Consider the following 22,683-nt stretch of genomic DNA (forward strand, 5'->3'; position numbering starts at 1 on the left):
ATTTTCTTTGTTATTATAGCTTCTACAAAGTTGTTTCCCTTCAAATATGAATAGTTTTTAGTTTCTCCTTCAATTAAATAGTCTTGGGAAATCAACCCCAGTGTGTAAATCTTTCCTTGACAAGCATAATCCTAGTCCCTATGCCAGTCCGTGCTATTACTCACTTTTCTGTGAAATTTATTTCATGAACATTAAATATATGTATCAAAATGGGTCATCCTCCACAATCTGGCCCTCTTGGGTGATAGCTATAGCATAAATTCAACTCAAAAGTAATCTATATATATATATATATATATATATATATATATATATATATATATATATATACATACAGCGGGTGAAATAGGTATTGCACACATCAACATTTTTCTCAGTAAAGTAAATATCTATTTAATGTGGCTATTATAATGAAATTTAATCCAAATATCAGCAACGACCCTTGCAATCCACACATGCAAAGAAATCAAACCATAGATGCCCATAAATTAAGTTTTTTGTGTAATAATGTGAAATGACACAGGGAAAGACTATTTGTGTTGAAGAATGAGGCAAATTCACACCTGAGCAATGCATGCGACTAATTTCTCCATACAGGAGGCGTCTTGAAGCTGTCATTACCAACAAAGACTTTTGTACAAAGTATTAAAATTTTTTCGGAAGGAGTGTTCAATACTTTTTCCCTGTGTCATTTCACATTATTACACAGAACTTAAATTATGGACATCTATGGTTTGAATTCTTTACATGTGTGGATATTATATATATATATATATATATATATATATATATATATATATATACACTGTGCTTTGAATTCTGTGGCTGTATTTTCTTTTTTACTATTTTTCTATAGCTACTACTGTATCCCTAGTAATATTTGTAATATCTTCCGTACCTCCAACTAGCAGAAATAGATGACCTTTATTTTCTTTAGAACTCTCTGGCATCAGTGCATCACTATAAAGCATACCTCTGAGTCTCCTTACTGCTAATGGGGGTAAAGTAAAAGCAAATAAATAAAGGTGATCTATTTCCTTACATTTTGCTGACAGTACAATGAAGAACATTGGCACAAGACTAATCAACATGATTTATTGATCAGTTCTTGATACATACATAAACTACATGTGAGATTATTTTGTTTCCCAGCATGCAGGAGGCGTGAGGGGCTTCTACTCCATTAAGCACTATGGAAGCTGGTACCCTCCAACAACATGATTCGCCCCTCACAGTCAATGAACAGGTATTTATTTTCATTGTCAGCAAAATAGATAAAAATATTAGGAGATATTTCAGCCCTCTGAGAGCTCTGCAGTCTGTTAAAGCCCCTTCTATAACTGTAGTGTGGAGCCAGGAATAAGAACAGTATAAATAGTTATACTGAACACGTGTGTTTTTTTATTGCTGCAAATATATATATATTTAATGACAAATATTTCAGCTTCTTTTTCCCTCCAAAGCATAATCCAGGTGTTAGTTGCTAGGAAATGAGGGTGGAATTTTTAGTTTAATAGCAGGTGGAGAATGCAGGATGTGTGAGCATTGCCATTTACTACTACTATTGATGATATTAAGCTTTAGACTAAGGATGTATCTAGTCGTACTGCTCTCTGTGGGGCAACTGAAAGGATATGACCCTCTTACCCCTTACATAAATTAACATAGCACTTTTTTTATAAATAATGTAATTATTTCAATTATTAGATCTAACACCAAACTAGACAAACAATGTAGTTGTTTAATGTAATTTTTATTCTGATACATGCCTGAGATAGCTGGTACATCATGTCTCTGGATGTTCTCCTCATGTTTACATCTTATAAATTGTATACTTATGTACAGTATGGGTGTATCACTCTACATACATCTTCTGGCCATGTAGGTAATTGTGATGTCTGGGCACGAGACTATTCGGGTTCTTGAAGTAGGTGTGGATGCACCAGCACAACCAGAGGAGGCTGGAAAGGCTTTTGATCCTCCAGTTCCTGAGCCTGCAGTTACTAATGACTTGATGAGAGAGACAGTGCTCTGCCATATGGAAAATGCGAGTGCCAAGTCCGTAGGTATGAATTCATCCAGATAAAAAGATTTCATTACACGACTGAATGTAAGACATTTAACCTGTTGTTAATATAATAGAGTACATGTAGGATTCTAACAAGAATAGACGAAGTAAAAACATTAATTTATATGCATACATCTTCCAAAGCATAGTGTTTGTATTTTTTATATTATACCATTCTTTGATATTTAATGGTCCACTAAAACTAGTAACCTCTTGGTAATCTATTAGGAATATCTAGCCAATTATCCTACTAGTATGTTTTTTGGACTGTGTGAGAGGAGTCTGGAGGATACCCACACAAACACAGGAAGGACAATGAAACTCCACACAACTAGGGCAATGGTAGGAACCAAACCTGTGACCCCAGCACTGTGAGCCAGTAATGCTAACCACTGTGCCCATACTGCTCCAATGGAGGTAGCCATTGTGTGGGGTATATCTCTTTACATGAGAATGCGTTGATTCACTGGGAACTGGGTACAATATGGAGACATAAGGCGCACAGAATATTTGTTCAACCACAAAATAGTTGCCTCTGCTGTCTGTAGATGACCTGTACTGATATTTATTATTTAGTGTATATAAGTACAGTGGTGTGAAAAAGTTTTTGCCCCTTCCTGGTTTCTTCTATATTCACGTATTTGTCACACTCACTTATTTCAGATCTTCAAACAAAATTGAATATAAGCCAAAGACAACTCAAAATACAGTTTTTAAATGGTCATTTCATTTATTGAAGGAAAAAAGTTATCCAGCACCCAAGTGAAAAATGAATTTCCCCCATAGACTTAACCACTGACTGTGCCACCTTTACCAACAACAACTGCTGCCAAATGCTACCGATAGCTGGAGATCAGTCTTTCAGATCACTGTGGAGGAATTTTGGCCCACTCTTCTTTGCAGAATTCAGCCATACTGGAGGATTTTCGAGCATGAACTGCCCGTGTAAGGTCCTGTCACATCATCTCAATTGGATTCAAGTTAGGACTTGTATTGGGCAACTCCAAAACATTCTTTCTTTTGGGCCATTGAGAGGTGGACTTGCTCTTGTGTTTCGGTTCGTTATCTGCATAACCCAATTGCTCTTGAGCTTTCAGGTCACGGACTGATGACTGGACTTTCATGATTCCATCAATTATGGCAAGTCACCCAAGTCGTGACCCCCACACCATCACACTGCCACCACCACATTTGACTGTTGCTGTGGTGTTCTTATTGTGGAATGCTGCGTCATCTTTATGTCTGTAAAAGGACCCATGTCTTCCAAAAAGTAAAATTTTTGACTCATCAGTCCATAAAACATTAACCCAAAAGGCTTGGTGGTCATCAATGTGTTTTTTGGCAAGTGTGAGATCCTTAATGTTCCTCTTTGTTAGCAGTGGTTTTTGCCCTGTAATTTTCCCATGGATGACATTTTTGCCCAGTCTTTCAAATGGCTTGCAGTTCCTTAGATGTTAGTCTGGGTTCTTATGTGGCTTCCTGGATGAGTCATCGATGTGCTTTTGGAGGAATTTTGGTAGGCCAACTACTTTTGGGAAGATTCACCACAGTTTCATTTGGAGATAATAGCTGTCACTGTGGTTCGCTGTAGAACCACAGTGCATACCAGAACCTTAGAAATGTTTAGATTCAAAAGGGTAGATTTAACTGGGCTGGCAGTAATCAAGCCTGATTGTGTCTAGTCTACTTGAACCCAATTATCAATTCAATTTGGTTCATTGGTTGAATGAGTAACTAAGGGGACACTTACTATTTCACACTTTTTTTCCCTTCAATAAATGAAATGACCATTTAAAAACTGTATTTTGTGTTTACTCAAGTTGTCTTTGTCTTATATTCAACATTGTAGATTGTTACACACTTTTCTGCGTGAGAGCATTGAAAGGGAGCAACACAATAAGAGATCTAATGAAAAGTGCACCTTGCACATATATATCTGTCACATATAGTTGTTGAAAAACAGCACTACTTAAAAGTGTAGACAGAGCATTAGAAGTGTGTCCTCCAAGCTTTCGCATAGTGTACTTTGTACTTAATTTGTGTTCCCTTCATCCATTGCATACACTTTTGAACGCTGCAGGAAATTGACGAAAGCAAAGTGAATGCTTTTCAGGAAGTGAGTGTACAGGTTTGTTTGCTCACACATATTTTTGGAAGGCACATTAAACGCTTCAGTTCTACTAAAGAATTTATGGATAATCTTCTGTAAGTAAACTGTTTCTGAGTTACATTTTCCATAATAAGTTGCATAACTTCTATAATGTACACTTTCCGTGAGAGTTTAAATTCTGAGGTTGCCGAGCCATGACCAGCAGAGCTTATGTTTACAATGTACGACTGACCGTTCCTCACCCAATTAATGATGTTATACATTCTATTTTCATGACCCCCCCCCCCCCCCTCTCGATGTGAAGTGAAGTCATCACCTGGACTAGTTTCTCCGTCTATCCCAACACTCTTCACTCATGCCTCCAACCAGCCACAGCCCACTTTTACTTCTTTTGCATTACAGACTGCACCGCAGGTGAGACTTTGACTATGATACTCCTGTTTAACTTTTAGTGGTTATAATTTTGAGATTTTTTTTTTATGTTCGTCAACTATAGAACCGTAATGAGTATGTCTACAAGGTCACAACATATGTTTTTATATTTATGGTAAAGAGTTAGGGCCTGATTCAGACTTGGATGCAAAACGGAAGTAGCTTACTCTTAAAAAAAGGTCACGGAAAACAAGCATGTTCCTGGCCATATGCAGAACCGTGCGTATTTGCTCCTGGTTTGTGATATGCCCTTTAGCAGGTGCAGTGCCTCGTAACAGGTCTGCATGTGCCTCATTTGTGTAACCACACGCTTTTAGTGTATTATGGCTAGCGTGGCTGCAAAAAGAGTCCTTGGTGACTTTACAAGAGGGGTGATTGTTGGGGCAAATTTGGCAGGAGCTTCAGTGAACAGACATCACCAGACTTTTTATTGGACTTTTCTGCTTTCTTTTGCCCTTGACCTCTGCTTGTTTTTGGGTACACTATTGAACTCTGCCAGCCTGATTATTCGTAACACTATTAATCTTTACCCTCCCAGACCTAGGCTTATGTATTGGGTTTTGCCCTTGCTATTCATCTGCCTTTCTGACTTCAGTCTGCTTTATTTTTGTCACCCACTGCGTCCTTCTGTATCCTGTCCACCCCAGTTAGCAATATTTTATTTAATAAGCCGCTACTACTACGAGTTAATACCTGTGGGTAACGAGAACTTTGAAACATATTGCATACCTTGGGAAGTAGGCTGCTATAGGTGAAGACCTCATGAAGATGTTCTAGGCCCGGAGTTTTATTATCTCATCCGATATTGCAGTGACAAAAGGGAAAAAAAACAGAAAGTGCAACAGTGGAAGGAAGTACATACTTCAGGATTGTATTATCTGTGTATTAATTTAAACTGCAAGGCAAAACATGCGAGCAGCCCTAGAACAATCAACTACATATTTCACCCAGAGGTAAAAACAGACAGTTTTATAAATAAAGGTCCAACGAAAACTCTACAGAGCAGGAAATTGTGGAAGAAGAAAGATGCTGCATCCCTCCTGTGTCATATTAAGTACATTTATATTGGTGTTTCCATTTTTTGTTCACTAGCTGTACACTAATATTTGTACAGACTTTTTGTAAAAGTAACAGTATATCCTCCTTTTCCTGTAATTTACATAATTGATATTGTCTTTCTCCTTAACATGCAATGTAAATTTATTCCATAACCTTAACTTAGCAGAGTGCATAGTGCACATCATTGCAGAAAATTGCAATTGGAATTTGTTTATATAGTTTTGGAGCAGAGAATCCCTTCATATTTTGCAGTGATCAGTAATGTAGGATGCTTTGAATTTACAATAACATTCACAAGAAAGTGCAACACTTTTTCTGGAAGTACTGGGTGTCTGTCCAGCAGGGGAAGTATTTAACCATTTATACATTTGAATAAATATGTGTAGGCATTGAGTGAATTCATAGGTGGCCTTATAGAAAATTAGCAACCGATTTGTGTAAATGAAACATATCACACTGCAGAATCAACAAACATGTTTGGTTTTGCAGGTCTTGACTCAGGAAAACTTAGCTACACTTGTTACAGGAGTAATGGCTCCCACAGGGGCAGTTACTCAACCTGTTCTTATTCCCATCACAATTCCCGGTCAAGTGGCAGGCCAGCAGGGCCTGGCTGTATGGAACTTTCCCACTGCTACACTAGCCACTCTTCCAGGATTAACAACGGCACCCACTGCTGGAGGAATGTTCAAACTGCCTCTTACAAACCTGCAAGGTAAGACTACATCTAAAGATTCTTATATAAAATGTATAAGAAGGATGAATAAACACATGCAAACATAAGGCTTGGACAGGGGTGGTGGACCTACCAGCCGCATCGCTGCTGCATCCTCTGCTACATTGGTAGTTACATCTACAGGAATCAGTGAAGGGGGGGACGGACATTTTGCATTTTATGCAATGCTGGAAGACATGCCTCTCTTTGTGATGTTAAATAGTTACATATAAAATTACTTTTTGACAGAAATTCTATTTCTAATATTAATAGTTGAAAAACATATCAGTTTTTTTTACAGTACCATAATTATACACATGATCCCATCAAGGGGTGCTCAAATATAGCCTGCATTTACAGATAAATAACAGTCAGTGAGAGGATAAACTACCAATATATAACACAAGGGCACATGATAGTTGTCTCATACACCATAGTACTTCTTCATACAAGTGTACACTACACTAAACCACATACACTCTAAACTTTATATAAACTGAACAAAACACATAACACTACTTGCACAACCACTCCCTACCCATGCTACAGTTATTTCAGTCCCCTATCTCAGCACTGTACTTCAATTCTATTTAAGCTTTTTCTCCCATCACAAGTAGGAAGAAATGATACTGTCTTTCAACCACTCTCCTCTCTCATGACTCTGCAAAATCTCAGCTACTCAATTACCTGCTCTTTATTACTCTCCATTCAACACTTCCACCCACTCCCCCACATGGCTTCCCACATAATTACTTTATACTATCCAGACATTCAGGAATACACTATATTTGCTGCAGCATAGCTCTGCACTACTTATCTGATTACACTGGATGTTGCAATTAGGCAATTCCTTTAATTCCTCATTTTGCTATTTGACTCATAATCCCAATGCTTGCCAAAATATTTTTCTTTCTCTCTTTTCATGGCATTATCTTTAAGACTATATCATCCCTCACCCATCCTGCAACACACACCTCTATCCACATTGCCCCTTCATTACTTCACTCACCTCTAGTGAACACTCATGAACTGTTTTCCTATTTAAATTCAATAACTTTAACAGCCTCACCCTGCTGCCAGAAACTAAAAAGACACACATCTTACAATCATCTTTCCTACCTTTCTTCCTCCCTGCTTCTATTAGCTGGTGATATATCACCTAATCCAGGTCCCCCTCAATTCTCCCACACGCATATATCTGAACACTACAGAAATCCGGCAAACCTCAAACACTTAACCTGTCTCCCCTCTCTTCCAAAGTCCTTTAAATGTGCCCTTTGGAATGCACGCTCTGTTTGTAACAAACTTACCTCCGTACACGATCTCTTCATCTCAAACAACCTCAACCTTCTAGCAATAACAGACATGGCTCACGCATTCAGACACTGCCTCACCTGCAGCCGTTTCACATGGTGGTCTCCATTTCACCCACGCCCCCAGACCAGGAGGCAGACAAGGAGGGGGGGTTGGACTACTTCTCTCCCCACAGTGCACATTCACAGTTCTACCAAGTGTCCCATCACTCACGTTCACATCTTTTGAAGTACACGCTGTTAGGATTTTTAACCCATTCTCTATGCGTGTTGCTGTCATCTATCGCCCCCCTGTTCCACACCAACACTTTCTTGAACACTTCTCTGCATGGCTCCCTCACTTCTTATCTACTGATATCCCCACCATCATCATGGGTGATTTCAACATCCCTATTTCTAATCCACGTTCCAATGCTGCTTTCAAACTACTCTCTCTAACCTCCTCACTTGACCTCTCCCAGTGGATTGAATCCGCTACTCATCAGGATGGCCACTGTCTTGATCTTGTTTTCTCTAGACTATGCTCAGTTTCTGGTTTCCTTAACACTCCTTTCCCCCTCTCGGATCATTACCTTATTAGCTACTCGCTCACCCCCAGTTCTTTACTCTCCCTAGTGTCAAACTCTTCCAAACCTCCTCACAACCGCAGGAATTTCAACTCTATTGATTTTCAACAGTTTTCCACCTCTCTCCAACACCTTCTCTCCCCAATTTCTACATTCTCCTCCCCTGATCGGGCAGTACCCCATTTTCATCAAACCCTAGCAACTGCCCTGGATCAAGTGGCTCCAGCGACACTACATACTTCGCGTAGAATTCGTTGCCAACCGTGGCACACTACAGTAACACAAACTCTACAAAAACTTTCTCGTAAAGCAGAACGTCACTGGCGTAAATCTTGTGCCTCTAATGATTTCATCACATATACTGATATCTACCACTCCTATAGAAATGCTCTGGACACTGCTAAACAAACCTACTTCCAATCTCTCATCTATGCTCAGGCTTCTAATCCCAAACGCCTCTTTAACACATTTAACTCTCTTCTGAATCCTCCTGCTCCAAATCCTCCAACTAACATCAGTGCACAGGATCTTGCTTCCTATTTCAAGGACAAAATTGATAAGATCAGACTTGAAATGGTATCATCTCCCTTGACAAGCAATCAGCTCAATTCCTTTGTAGCACCCTTTGACACTCTCTCTTCATTTGATCCCACAAATGAAGAGGAAGTTTCTACTCTCTTCTCATCTTCCTACTCTACCTCCTGTCCTCTTGATCCCATTCCCTCACAAATTGGTATGTCCCTGTCTCCTGTTCTCATTCCCCCTCTAATTAAAATCTGTAATTTATCTTTTTCTACTGGTATTTTTCCATTACTATTCAAGCATGCAGTGATTACTCCCATTTTAAAAAAACAGAATTCTGACCCTAACTCTCTCGTAAATTACCGCCCCATCTCCCAGCTCCCATGCCCCTCCAAGCTTCTCGAGAGAATTGCCTACACTCGCCTCACACACTTTCTTACAGCAAACAGCCTATTGAATCCGCTTCAGTCAAAGACCAAAGTTGTCAATGATTTGATCACAGCAAAAAATAATAACCATTACTCTCTTCTAATTCTCCTGGATCTCTCTGCTGCATTTGACACTGTTGACCACTCTCTCCTCATACAAACGCTACAATCCCTAGGTCTTGAAGGCACTGTCCTATCCTGGTTCTCATCCTACCTATCTAATCGCTCTTTCAGTGTTAATTTCTCTGGATCCACCTCTGCTCCGCTTCCTTTATCAGTTGGAGTACCACAAGGCTCAGTCCTAGGTCCTCTGCTATTCTCTATCTACACCACTTCTCTTGGAAAACTAATAAGCTCCTTTGGATTTCAGTATCATCTCTATGCGGATGATACACAAATTTATCTATCCTCACCTGATCTTTTACCATCTGTGTTGTCTCGCGTTACTGACTGTCTTTCTGCCATTTCATCTTGGATGTCTTCTCGCCAACTCAAACTCAATCTTTCAAAAACTGAATTAATAATATTCCCACCCAAAAACAGAAGCTTCCTGCCTGACACTTCTATTTCTGTTGATAACATGACCATAAATCCCACCCCGCAAGCTTGTTGCCTAGGTGTAATCCTTGATTCACAACTGTCGTTTATTCCCCACATCAACTCTATATCTAAATCATGTTACATACACCTAAAGAACATTTACAGAATACGCACATATCTGACACAAGACACTGCAAAAACAATAATTCATGCACTCATCATCTCCCGCATCGACTATTGCAATTCCCTCCTTACTGGTCTTCCCAAAGTCAGACTTGAACCCCTACAATCTATTTTGCACGCAGCGGCTATATTGATTTTCCTCAGAAACCGTTATTCCTCTGCTGAGCCTCTCTGTCAGTCTCTACATTGGCTGCCTGTATTTCAACGAATCCAATATAAAATTCTTCTACTAACATACAAGGCCATCAACAAAATTGCACCGACATACATTTCCTCACTTGTCTCGAAATATCTCCCTACTCGACACCTCCGTTCTGCACAAGATCTACGTCTCTCCTCCACTCTCATCACATCCTCCCATTCTCGGTTACATGAATTTTTCCGGGCTGCACCCACTTTGTGGAATTCCCTCCCACGCACAGTAAGACTTTCCTCTAGTCTTCAAACCTTCAAGCGTTCACTGAAAACCCACCTCTTCAGACAAGGTTATGATATTCCTCAACCATCATCTTAATTTCTCTAGATTACCCTATTACTATCCTCTACACTGCTAACGCAAGACAACAACCCTCTGACCAACATTGCCACACACACAGCACACTCAATACTTTTACCTTTGCAGTCTAGCTGGTCCATTGTGCAATATGATGTAGCACATGCCCTTGTGTTTCTAACTCCCATTGTCCCATAGATTGTAAGCTTTCGAGCAGGGTTCTCTTACCTCTCTGTCTGTATGTATTACCCAGTATTGTCTTATCAATGTTTGTTCCCATTTGTAAAGCGCTACGGAATTTGCTGGCGCTATATAAATAAATGTTGATGATGATGACTAAAGCACACTGCACTTGCCTGTATCTTGTAGTAAACTCACAATGTAACTGCATACTGTGTTAAACAGACATAATACACTGCCTCCACATTGAACATGCACTACTGCATATTAGTCATCCTATGGGAGATATCTATCCATAAGGCTCAATATCTCCTCCTGCCAGCATTCTCCTGCCACCCGCACCGCTTTTCCATTATCTCCAGCCACAAACTACTGGTGCTCCTTCCGTCCTGCGTTGGGGGAGGATGTCCACTCCCTCATATTATCCTGTCCCCCGTCTACCTGCCACCTGGATCCCATCCTCTCTCACCTCCTTTGCTCTCTCTCCCCCACTGCCTACTACTACCTCGCACACTCTCCACTCTCCATTGTCTCATCATCCTTTTTAAACACTCTGTTATCTCTCCTAATCTAAAAAAAAAATCTTGATCCCACCTCACTCTCCAACTACCACACCATTTTGCTCCTTCCCTCTGTCTCTAAACTACTTGAGCTGATTGTCTGCAACCGCCTCACCAGGTTTCTTTTGGACAACTTCCTCCTTGATCCTCTCCAATCTGGCTTTCACCCCCTAAACTCCACTGAAACTGCCCTGGCCAAAGTCACCAACGTTCTTCTCTTGGCTAAATTCATGGGCCACTTTTTCATGCTCAACATCCTGAACCTCTCTGCAGCCTTCAACACCATGGACTACCCCCTCCTGCTGCTGCACACCCTTCTTTCTATATTGGGCTCTCTGGCTCCGTCCTTGCATGGTTCACCTCATACCTCGCCTACTGCTCCTTCTCTGTTTCCACTTCTGGCTCCTCCTCCGCCCCTTCATCCCTCCCCATAGGAGTTCTGTTCTTGGCCCTCTGCTCTACTCTCTGAACACTACCTCCCTGAGTGAACTCATCTCTTCCTTTGGCCTCCAGTATCACCTACATGCAGATGTCATTCAAATCTACCTCTATTCTCCTGATCTTTCCCCTCCCCTCCGCTGTCATGTATCCGATTGCCTCTCCGCCACCTTCTCCTACATGTCCTTGCAATTTCTTAAAATAATATTGCCAAAACTGAACTCCTCTTCCCTCCTTCTAGATCTTCATCCTTGACCTCTCTATCACTGTTAACAATACCACCATCTCTTCTGTTGCCCAACTCCGCTGCCTGGGAATCACCTTAAATTCCTCCCTTTCCTTTGCCCCCCACATTCAATCACTCGCCCAATTCTGACACATCCAACCATGTAAAATTGCTCACATCTAGCCCTTCCTATCCAATGATGAAATCAAAACCATTATCCTTGCAGTTATCATTTCCTGTCTTCACTACTGTAACCTTGCTAGCAAGGCCCTCTTCCCTCCTGTCTCTTATATGTACTCAATACGTTCTGCTCCAGCTACACTGGTACTAGCCTTGCTTGGAGTTTTTGGAGTCTTAGAAGTTCTTGTTTTCTTGATCTGTGTTGTTATACCTTTTAAGGTCTATTGTTTGTAATCTGTGCGGTGCTGTGGAAATCTTGTGGCGGCTAATAAAGGATAATAATAATAATCCTGTGCCTATGCCTCTCATCCTTCTCCCTGTGTTTCCTTGGGCTTTCTCTTTACCCTCCTGCTGCTTACTTCAGCTTCCTTTTCTCTCCGGCTTCTCCCCTGACTGCTGTTTTCGTGCCTGCAAGCCAGCTATGGTCTTCACTTCACCTGCTGCCTGGGGCTTTAAGTTGGTGTAATGACAGAAACTAGTGCTTAATTTTTTTTATATTTTTTTTTAATTCTCTTCCTCCCTCAGACACATGATGTAAGTCAGAGTGGTTTGATTAAGGGGAAGTGGGGGAGTCACCTGTGGTATTACTCCCCTAGAGATTTCTAATTGGATTCTAGTAGTGACCAGCAGTATATTCCTCATGTACTGGCAATTCAGCACTGGGGCACCCTAGTGAAGACCCAGAGGCCAGTGGCTCACAGTAAAAGCATTGAAGGATCATTGCACCCAAGAGATTTTCAGTCATTTTAAAAAATGGGATACGTGGTACTTTGAAAGAATCAGGGCCAAATTTGTACCCCAAATCTAGTTTTCTATTTCTGCTGTAATATCTCCCCTGCATGACCTCTCTTCTCTTTACCAGCATGTCCTTACCAAAGAGCTTAACCCATGCAAGTTTTGTACAAATATTTGGAAATTACATGCAAGTATATGATTTTTATTTGTAGTCACATAATGAAGGTACATTAAAAAGTATGTTGTAGTCACATAGTTTCTTATAGAGTGCTTACTTATTGCTAATGTATTTATTTATTAATCTCCATAAAATAGTAATATCATCTTCTCATTAAGAGAGTTGCTCCGGTCCAGACTGTATGTGCACAGTTCTGTGGATCAGTATCTGTCTGTCTTTAGTGTATATTTTTACAGCACATCACTTTCAAGTCCATGTTATGTTGATAAATCAGGTTGGTACGTGCTCCAGAAATAGATGTAATTACTAGACATGTAACACACGGTGGAGACAGGACATCTAATGATGGAACAATCTGTTCATGACTGCAGACAGATTTATTGATTTGGTAATACCAAGACATGTTAAATAAAGATTAGCATGTGGTACATATCAGGACTGCAGCTACTTAGGTACATAAATTGACACACAAATATACACACAGTCAGTTCACTAATGTGATGCTGCATATTGTTAAAATTGTAATCACTATTTACTAAAATGAGTTTGTGCCTGTGTATGACATGTATGTATACTAAACTTTATCATTACATAATTGTAGCAGCTGTGATTGTGCCAGATCATGATTTCTGTTTTTTTTTACAGCAGCTTCAGTTTTGAACACTGCCATACAGACCCCTTTGCAGGCAGCTTCAGCCATCCAAACAGTTTACCAGGCACAGCCAACAGTTCAGGCCCAAGGGGCACTTCAGGCGACTGTCCAGCCACAGGCAACACTGCATGCTCCTCCAACTCTACAGGCCCAAACAGCCATGATGTCAAGTACAGTACCCAAAGCAGAACCTCAGACACAGTTCACTGTACAGCCAGCAAGCTTTACCTTTAACCCAGCCATTGTAAGTATCTGCACGTGTTACAGCTACATTGCCACACCCACATCCTGATCCGCCTACGTCACATCAGTTTACAATTATCTTCCCTTTTCCAGCAGGCACTTTCATGCCCGCTACTTTCTGGGAATACGCAACTGTTTCATTTAGTGTAATGGTGGGATCCCAATGAAAGGGTCCCCACCTTTCTCCTATACAGTATGTGAGAAAACACTGATTATGGAGACGGATTTACCAGAGGTGGAGAACCCATAAATGACAAAACTTGAGTTTGTTTGTTTAAATGGAAATTCACATGTAGGCATTATACTGTTGATACTTAATGGGGAACAATTACATATTTGGTTTTACACTGTAATTAAAGGGGAACTTCATTTTTTTCTCTTTTCTCAACCACTGACAAATACAGCAGGAGTTAAACAAGCACTTGTTCCCTTTAATCTAAGTGGTGGCTGTTTGTGTCTTAACATTTTTTTTTTAATGTACACACCTAAAGCATGCAGTATGTCTGAGGGAGAAGGAAAAAGCACAGTAAATAATACATAATGCAAAGTTTGTTAGGCAGGAGGACAGAAATACAAATAACAAATGTGTTCACTAGAGCAGTATCAATGAAATCACACAGAAAATGGAGCATGGCATTCAATGTGTCAGTGTGTTACGTTGACTAGATAATAAATGCAGAATATATTAAAATACAATAGGTATAGTGTGTAAGGATTTTCAGAGTAGTATGAATGCGGAAAAGATTCCATTGTCATTATTACAAAAACCTTAGAAAAAACCTGACCAGCTTGAGCATAACAAAAATAGGGATATGTTGTGTTTACCACAACTACTACAAACAAGAAGAAATTGATCCTCCATACTCACCTTTTGATGCCATTATAGCTACTTCAAAACACACTCTGTATGAAAACAGGGAGTTTAACATCTTCTGCAGCTTGCATCATGTGATTTTCTTGAGGATCAGTAAAGCTGCTATTGCTTGGGGAGTACTTGCCTTGAAAAGATGCCTACAGGTCAGATTAAACCCTTTTAGAAGTATTAATTCTGATTGAATTCATTTTTAATTTGAATGTAGGGCCAGAAGGAGAAGACTTTGTTGGGAATTGGTAAGCTTAGCATGTATTGCTATTGCAGGAACTAATAATCCTTATTTTTAACAAAATATATCTTGAAGTAGCTTACATAGCATTAAAATGTCTTAAGTGAGTGCACAGCATCAACCTAATATCATTCATCACATGGTACACTGGAGTAAGGTCACTGATTGCGTATCTGAATACCAAATTACAAGTGATGAATATATTGAGCCTCATTTAGAGTTATGACTAAATCCATCTGGAAGGCACAATTTTACACCTTGGTAATACCATATTGACCATTGTATCCTTTTTACTCAAGTATTAAATATATATTACAATAAATACACATATAAAGCTTCAAAGGAATCTTTGTCATTTACAGTTTCTGCTAAACTCATGATATCCCATCTCTCCCATAGTCTGCATCCAGCTAAAGTCTCATTTATGAAGCATCTGTCATGATAATGTGGATTGACATTGCATTATGCTGAAACTGGTCATGGTTTTCCTGTTTTGCAACCAAGTTCTAGGAATTGTTACTTCTACATCCAGTGCAATACACTTAATGGAAAGGATATAGAAAAGAAAATGGGGGGGGGGGGGGGGGTTTTGCAGCAACAAAAGTGACTGCCTCCACATTCCAACAAATTGCTTGCAATAAAGCCATGTGCAATTACTTGCAAGACTTGATTACCACACAATTTGTGTTCCATAAGCATGGAATACAGTAAAACTTATGTATATTAAGTCAAAGCCATGCTGTTTTGTCGCTAACAATGAAGAAGTCACTGATACCACACACAGACATACTGCAGCTAAGTAAGGTGCTGACATAAAGGTGCCTTCAGTGATATTGATACTTTTTTCGGTTATTAATCAATTACAGCCCAGTGTAACTACAGTACAGTACCTGTAAGTCCTTATTTCAGGTGATGGCTTTAATGCCAGTGCTGTTTGCTTGCATCCACTTCACCCTTGTTTTTCATGAAGGAAGAGTAGGTTTTGTCCATTGATAAGCCCAGAACCATTACTGGAAATCTCTTCCAGTAATTATGGTGCTTTAGAGCATTGTCTGGATGAAACAAGTGCAATACAGGTGAACGTGAAGTTTGGCAGAGGTTCCTGATGTAAAATGGCCTTGGATGCTATGATAATCCTGTCCTTTAAGGAAATACAGTAACAGAGTCCTCCAATGCTCCAATATTTGCATTGATTCTTAAGTTTAGAATAAAATGTTTTTTACTGCAAACTTAATTCACTGGTGAGGTTACAAATCTTATGTATGTTTAAAGTGTATCATGTAAAAGTAGACAGTTTGTCACAGCACACAGAAAGTAAAACACAATTGAACTGATTCATTAAGGAATGCAAATGAAATGTAATGGTTTTAAAAAATTTTTTTTAAACCCACATAAATCATAGGGCATAGACACGTCCGTATTCAACTACAAGCGGATCTGAAGGAACGTCTCTTGTTGAATACGGGTCTAGGTGCGCTCTGCTCTAACAGACACAATACACTGCAGGATACGTCCAATACATATGTGGAACATAAAATCGCAGCAAAACACACAGAAAAAAAGTATTCAAATATTGTCACCTGTTAATAATATAGTCATTGATGAAAAAACATAATAAAAAGTGTTTTTTTATTTTTATTTCCCATGAAATACATTCATCAGGATGTCATTAATGTATCCTATGCATAAAATGCATTTTTACAGTTGCTGTTGATTGCAAACATATGTTGTAGCATGCACATACAGCCATCTTCACTATCACTGCACACTTACACCTGAGCTGTAGCTGGTGCAAGTGATACGACAGAAAAACACGTACCTTAGAGATGTCAAAAGGTTGATTCGGACGCTTCTGTGTGCACTTGAGCTTAGTGTGTCCTTACTGTACATGGACTACTTGCGTACGCCCATTCCCCTTCCCCGTTCCACCCATGAAAGTATAGGCTGTCGTAAGGGTCCTTTGTGCTCGAAGATCAATTAGATGTTCTTGCATTGGCTGGCGTATAGTCCGTTTCTGGGCATGTGCAGCGATGTTATCAAAATATGACGCATGTATCAGTACATTTCTGAGTAAAAAAGTTATTTACATAAAAGTAGCCCTTCATATAGTTACATTGTGATGATCTCACCTTGTATAGGCGTTGTTTCAGACATTTTTACCATTTAGAATTCCTGTTTTGGTCTTCACCTCAAAACCATGCATGAGCCAAAGACCTGTTACTGGAGAGTTAAAACTGTTTCCATATTGAATTAACATTATATCTTGGTCTGGTATGCTGTGAAGTTGATAGATCTGGAAATAATCACTTGAGATAACATAATGACGTGGCACTGCATACTTGCAATAATATTTTGGGTAACTTTTTTGTTTTTCAACTGTCTGTAATTTCCTTTCAGTGTAGTTTTCTTACTACAGGATGTGTGGGCTTGTTTTGTTCTTTTTAGCATTGAGTAGTTCATCCACTGACACCTGCTTTCACATTAAAAGTAAGCTTCACCACAGTAGTGTTGCCATTCCAACTGTGTTAATAACTGACATTAAAGATGTTATTCACAATGTTGGGCCAATAATTCTATTTTTGTCTAACTCTTTTTTTTATTTCTGGTTAAAAATATCTCATTATACTCTTTCATTGGCCATGTTTTCCCCATGTCCTTAATTGAATTCTCTTCACTAGTGGATGGTAAGCAGAAAGAAAGTAGTAGTAGTATTGTTTGTGGTCTACCAAGAATGAGAACCTCTGTAACGCAGAATGTAATAAAAAAAAAGTTTAAATAAAATATCCTTTTTATGGCAACTAGACACATTCTCGTTTCAGGATTTAAAGACTGCAATATGTTTTTTTGTGGAGAGGATAGGTATAATGCATCAGTGTTACTTATATTTTATAGAATGTAAACTGCAGAGAAGGTATACAATGCAACAACATGGTTACACATATCAATATTTATTTGAGTTGATATTGAATATTTGATAGGAATACTACATAAAACCAGAAATTAGAAAAGAAAAGTGCATGGCTTGTGAGCTACACATGTTATATATTGTTGCTTTTCCAACTACCTGTGATATTTGTCCTCTTTCAGATTAGTGCAGCATCTCTAGGAGGTCACACACAGTTACTGAGCTCACTGGCCGCTGCCCCCATTATTGCCAATGCTATTCCTGGAGTGCAGGGTATCACAAGCCAGATAATAACCAATGCACAGGGTCAGGTAAGTGCTTGAAGATCCTGCTAATATAAAGAACATTATTGTGATTAGAATTGCCCTTCTTGTACTTTTCAACTTTAGATTTTGTTTTGTTGTTTATAGTCACCTATGTACAATGCAATCCACATGTTACTTCCAAGAGTCCTATTGTATGGAACAATGTTAGATACAATACATTCTGTGTGTCCCAATCCTTAATTTGTTAGCCTATTGTGGCAATAAACTGTATTTTATGTTTGAGGGTATATTTGCTGTGTTTACTATTTAACTTGCTAACCTTGGAGCTTTCTACACTGGAAGCAAGATAATCCGCTTGTATATATGTCATTCTGTAAAGGAGTGATGGGAAATTATATTGGTGAGCTGGTGCACGCTCAACATATGGCATTAAGAAAACACTTTAAAGTCTGTACAATATCCCATAATTCCCATTTAATGTTTACTGCCTATATCTATTCCAGACTTTTTACTTTAGTAAGTTGAGACAAGTGCCCAATATGAAAAATCGCATTAATTGACTTGAATGAAATATATCCTTACTCTAAACCCAGAGCACTCATCTGCTCTGCAGGTTATTGGCACTCTCCCATGGTTGCTGAACTCGCCAGGAATCACAGCAGGTGCTGCAACAGCTGCTGTCTCGGCTCCGAATGTGCTCCAGACTGTGACGCCCCAACTTCTATTAAACGCTCAAGGACAAATTATTGCCACTCTGGCTAGCAACGCCATCCAGCCAGCAGCTATACGGAAACAAGCTTCCCAGGACATCCCAGCTAAGGCAGATCAGCAGGTAATACTATATCTATAGACAGAATGACCAAAAATGACTATGTACTATGCAAACATTAAACCCCCACTGGTACTCTGATATTTTCCTATAAATGTTGTTTTATGCTTTAGGCGTCAATTTAGTCAGCAGAGGCAGAATAGAAACACTGATTCTAAACATACTGTAGACATTTTGGTAATACCAGAGCCTGTTGTGAATAACACAAAATATGTGCAAGATAGAAGCCTCAATTTTTATATTAGTGTTTCACAAACATTTCACTTTATATTGTATGACGCAGTAACATTTCAGTGTTATATCATACATTGAATACATAAATCAAAAATCAGTTAGGGAGGCCTTGAGTTAGTCCCCTAGTATAGTTTGGAGATTTCCTCCTAAATGGTTAAAGCTTCCATATATAGCAGACAAGCATAAAGCAGAGATATAACCTTTCCTTGATACTAATAAAACTACAACCTCAAATATAATGTTATGGGATGCCTTTAAGGCTTCTATTAGGGGTAACGTGATTGCACAAATAGCTCTATATAATACAAATAATAAAAAATAATTTAAGCAGAGCTTACCATTAAAAGTATAGATAAAGAATATGTAGACTTCCCTTTTTCCAAAACACACAGGGCCTGATTCAAGCCTGGACGTTTGTGTAGCATCGCTTGGGTAAATTGGCACAAAACTTATGGAATTAATATCCAACAGCATTAGACACTTACAACCGCTTGCAACTTAAGAGGCGGAACAGGGGAGGAAAGGCGCAGACTAACATAAGCAATGTACAGAAAGGGAGTATTCACTCAGTTGCAGCTAATTCAAGTGCTGAGTTTACGGTAAGTACGCTTGTTTTTAGTCGTATCTTTTGCACCTGCTACAGGGCAGATGTAAATGCCAGATAATAGTAATGAGTAACACGCCATTACCTCTCCAATTCTGATTGGATGATTGTGACACCATTTATTTTCTGTTTCAGAGGTATGGTAAAAGCTTGTCTATATTTACTTTCAGGCATGCGTCTCAGTAGCTAGTACAGAAAAACTATGCATTGAAGATTGTTTTCAATACACATTGTACACACTGGGTATGATTCATGTTCAGATATAAGTCTGTTTGCGTGGCGTATCTTGAGTGAAATAGCTTTGCGCATGGTCAGAAACAGACCTTACGCCAATGACCACAATTTCATGCAATTCATGTCTGAACACAAATGACTGCCTACGACTTGAGAGGAGAGCAGAGACTGATGAACGTAGGCCATCTACAGCAAGGGTGTGACGACGCAGATGCAGACTATTCAAGTTCTGTGTTTCTTGTAAGTAGATCTGGTTTCAGCCGTATCCCTTGCACCAGCTACAGGGCAGATGTCAGTGATGACTGATGCAACATAGTCTTTGTTTTAAAAGCTACACAGATGCAGGTTGCGTCCAAGCATGAATTGGGCCCACTGTAAGCATTGAAGAGTTACTTGATTAGTTGGTTATTTTAGAGAAGATGCAAAAATATCTGTTCTAAGCCAGGCACAGCTGGTTTGAGAGTGAGGACTGAGCTGAACATTCCTCTCCAGAGAGCGACACCTAAATACAGCACTTACAGAGCTGAGAGATAATGAGCTGTTGATGACCAAACCTATTTTGATTAATTAATGAAAAATTGTACCCATCTTTCCTGAACACCTCATAAACAGACTTTGAATTTTATTAGGGAGATATTTCACAGGTAACTATTGCACCTGATTCTGCATCAGCACTAGAGGAAGAGATTACACAGACAGCGGTTACTGCAGCCATATTCCTTGCTTCCAACCTGTAAACCTGCAGAGTTGGATGGGCTTATTGCAAAGTGATACAAGGCTCAGTGTCCGTAGATGGCACCCAAATTGTTAGAGTTCTATTCCAATGTATTCCAAAAAGGGGAACATCCACCCTCAATAAGACACATCAATATGAAGGCCAGGAAAATACCCCGCTGACTGCAGCTCACACGGGCCAATATCTGTAATAGTGTTGACACAAAAATTCTTGTAGTCAGGTATTTAGTAAAATTCATATTTAAAGTGGAACACTATTTTAGCAACATGTCAGATAGTAAAAATAAAAAAGTATTTTCTATCTGTATCTCATTGTGTAATTTGCCTTCCTGCTTGTACAACCGCTATCACTGTGATTACTGGCATCTGTAATTATACTATTCTTGAAAATGTAAAGTTTGGGTTTTTTTTAAAAAAAAAAAAGGAAATTGGATCTTGCACATTGATCAACTAGTTTCTTTTGTTCCTTCCTTTATGCTGAAATCTATCCAATTCAGCAAATCCAGCCTGCTCCATCTGTACCACAACCCTCGGTGGTTGTAGCAAATGCATCTCCAGTCAACACATCAGCTTCTACTCAAGTCCATGTCAGCTGTTCAGAGCCCCCAACCGTGGGCCAACTTGTGTCAAGTAAGTCAATCTGTCCTAACATTTGAAATTGCGTTTTTGGTTGTAACATGAAGTAATTCATTGATAGGAGAAGATGTGATCTTAGTTATCCCCCTATTTTATATGTCTGAACCAGATCGTATCACTGTGTCAGGTAAGCAAAGATTTTATAAGGTACAGATATGGCTTTGTTTGTAGTATATTAAAATTGTTATTATGTTATAATCTTATTTTAAGTGCTACACACAGGATAAACCCTGAAAGTAGGTCCAAAAATAATCAGCAACTCCTGAGTGTAGTAACACCAAATAGTTAACGTAGAACAAGTTTGAACTCAGTTATTGGACCCATAAACAATTGTGATAGTTTATGTTTACATTTTATTTCTTTTATACCTTTGGTCTCTCGTTAATATAGTCTTTATAACCTGTATGTAACGGCAGGTGATATGTTGAACACCGCATGATATTGCAGCATATGTGGCCCACAACAAGCATAACAATAAACCAGCTTGTGTGTGTAATTATCTTCCAACCAAACCCTAATGAAGTGATCCGACCACTTAGCCCAGAGGGCTGATCTCGTCCAATGTGGCCACTCACATGTGTGACCAAATTGGACATTGATGCCGTTACTCAATACTCTGGCTGAGTAGCAGGATCAGCTTGTGTGTGGCCAGCTTCAACTCCAGGTTATACCTTTCTATCAGTGCTGATACATGTCTCCCCGGAGCTTCCTGTACCAGTAAATAAATCCTCTGCAGTGAGCTGTACACAGCATTCACTGGGATCTCTGTGCAGCATTCAGGTGGCCAGGAGCTGAAAGTAATGGTTCCAGGCCACATCAGCCTGGGATTGCCACAGACAGCCCTCTTTCAGGTTTAGAACCACACAATGCTACAGGTGGCCGTCTTCTTAAGCTGCTACAAGGAGTCAATAACATAGATATCACCTTCTCTGCAATACATACACAAACTTGAATGCCATGTTTCTCTACTTTAATAGAGACCCTATAGAGTATTCTACATTTATTGAGGTGGTGTCACCATTTTGAACTGTAAACAGATTTCATTTGATTAGATTCAATCTTATTCCTCATAGTGATTTAACAAGTTATTTGCTCCCATCGCTCAATTAAATAATTGTGTCCCCCAATCAACTTTATCTTTCTGTAATGCCTTAATATTATTGACTGTTGTGAATTCTTATAGTCAGGACATACGTTATCTTTCATAATTATGGCATCTGCAAGCATTATATTTGCAGTATGTTTACTTGTGTAAAAGCAACATATAATGTGAGCAACAAGTGTAATAAACAAAAGAATATTAAGGAAAGGGCACC

General features: G+C 39.3%; 1 protein-coding gene across 4 annotated transcripts in view; it reads left to right on the plus strand.

The window, feature by feature from the left end:
* POU6F1 (POU class 6 homeobox 1) overlaps positions 1 to 22,683 on the plus strand; it is a 54,088-nt gene that overhangs the window by 19,566 nt on the left and 11,839 nt on the right. For 3 of the 4 annotated variants that reach the window (XM_075199315.1, XM_075199314.1, XM_075199317.1), the window contains exons 3-10: positions 1,153 to 1,246; positions 1,886 to 2,066; positions 4,483 to 4,592; positions 6,159 to 6,384; positions 13,572 to 13,822; positions 18,012 to 18,140; positions 18,709 to 18,927; positions 21,229 to 21,361. In XM_075199315.1, coding sequence (XP_075055416.1) covers positions 1,193 to 1,246; positions 1,886 to 2,066; positions 4,483 to 4,592; positions 6,159 to 6,384; positions 13,572 to 13,822; positions 18,012 to 18,140; positions 18,709 to 18,927; positions 21,229 to 21,361 — 1,303 coding nt within the window. In that variant the 5' untranslated portion in view covers positions 1,153 to 1,192. The remainder of the gene's footprint in view (positions 1 to 1,152; positions 1,247 to 1,885; positions 2,067 to 4,482; positions 4,593 to 6,158; positions 6,385 to 13,571; positions 13,823 to 18,011; positions 18,141 to 18,708; positions 18,928 to 21,228; positions 21,362 to 22,683) is intronic. The other variant, XM_075199318.1, reaches the window with a different exon arrangement.

The sequence above is a fragment of the Mixophyes fleayi genome, chromosome 2, assembly GCF_038048845.1.
Source record: "Mixophyes fleayi isolate aMixFle1 chromosome 2, aMixFle1.hap1, whole genome shotgun sequence".
Classification (NCBI taxonomy): domain Eukaryota; kingdom Metazoa; phylum Chordata; class Amphibia; order Anura; family Limnodynastidae; genus Mixophyes; species Mixophyes fleayi.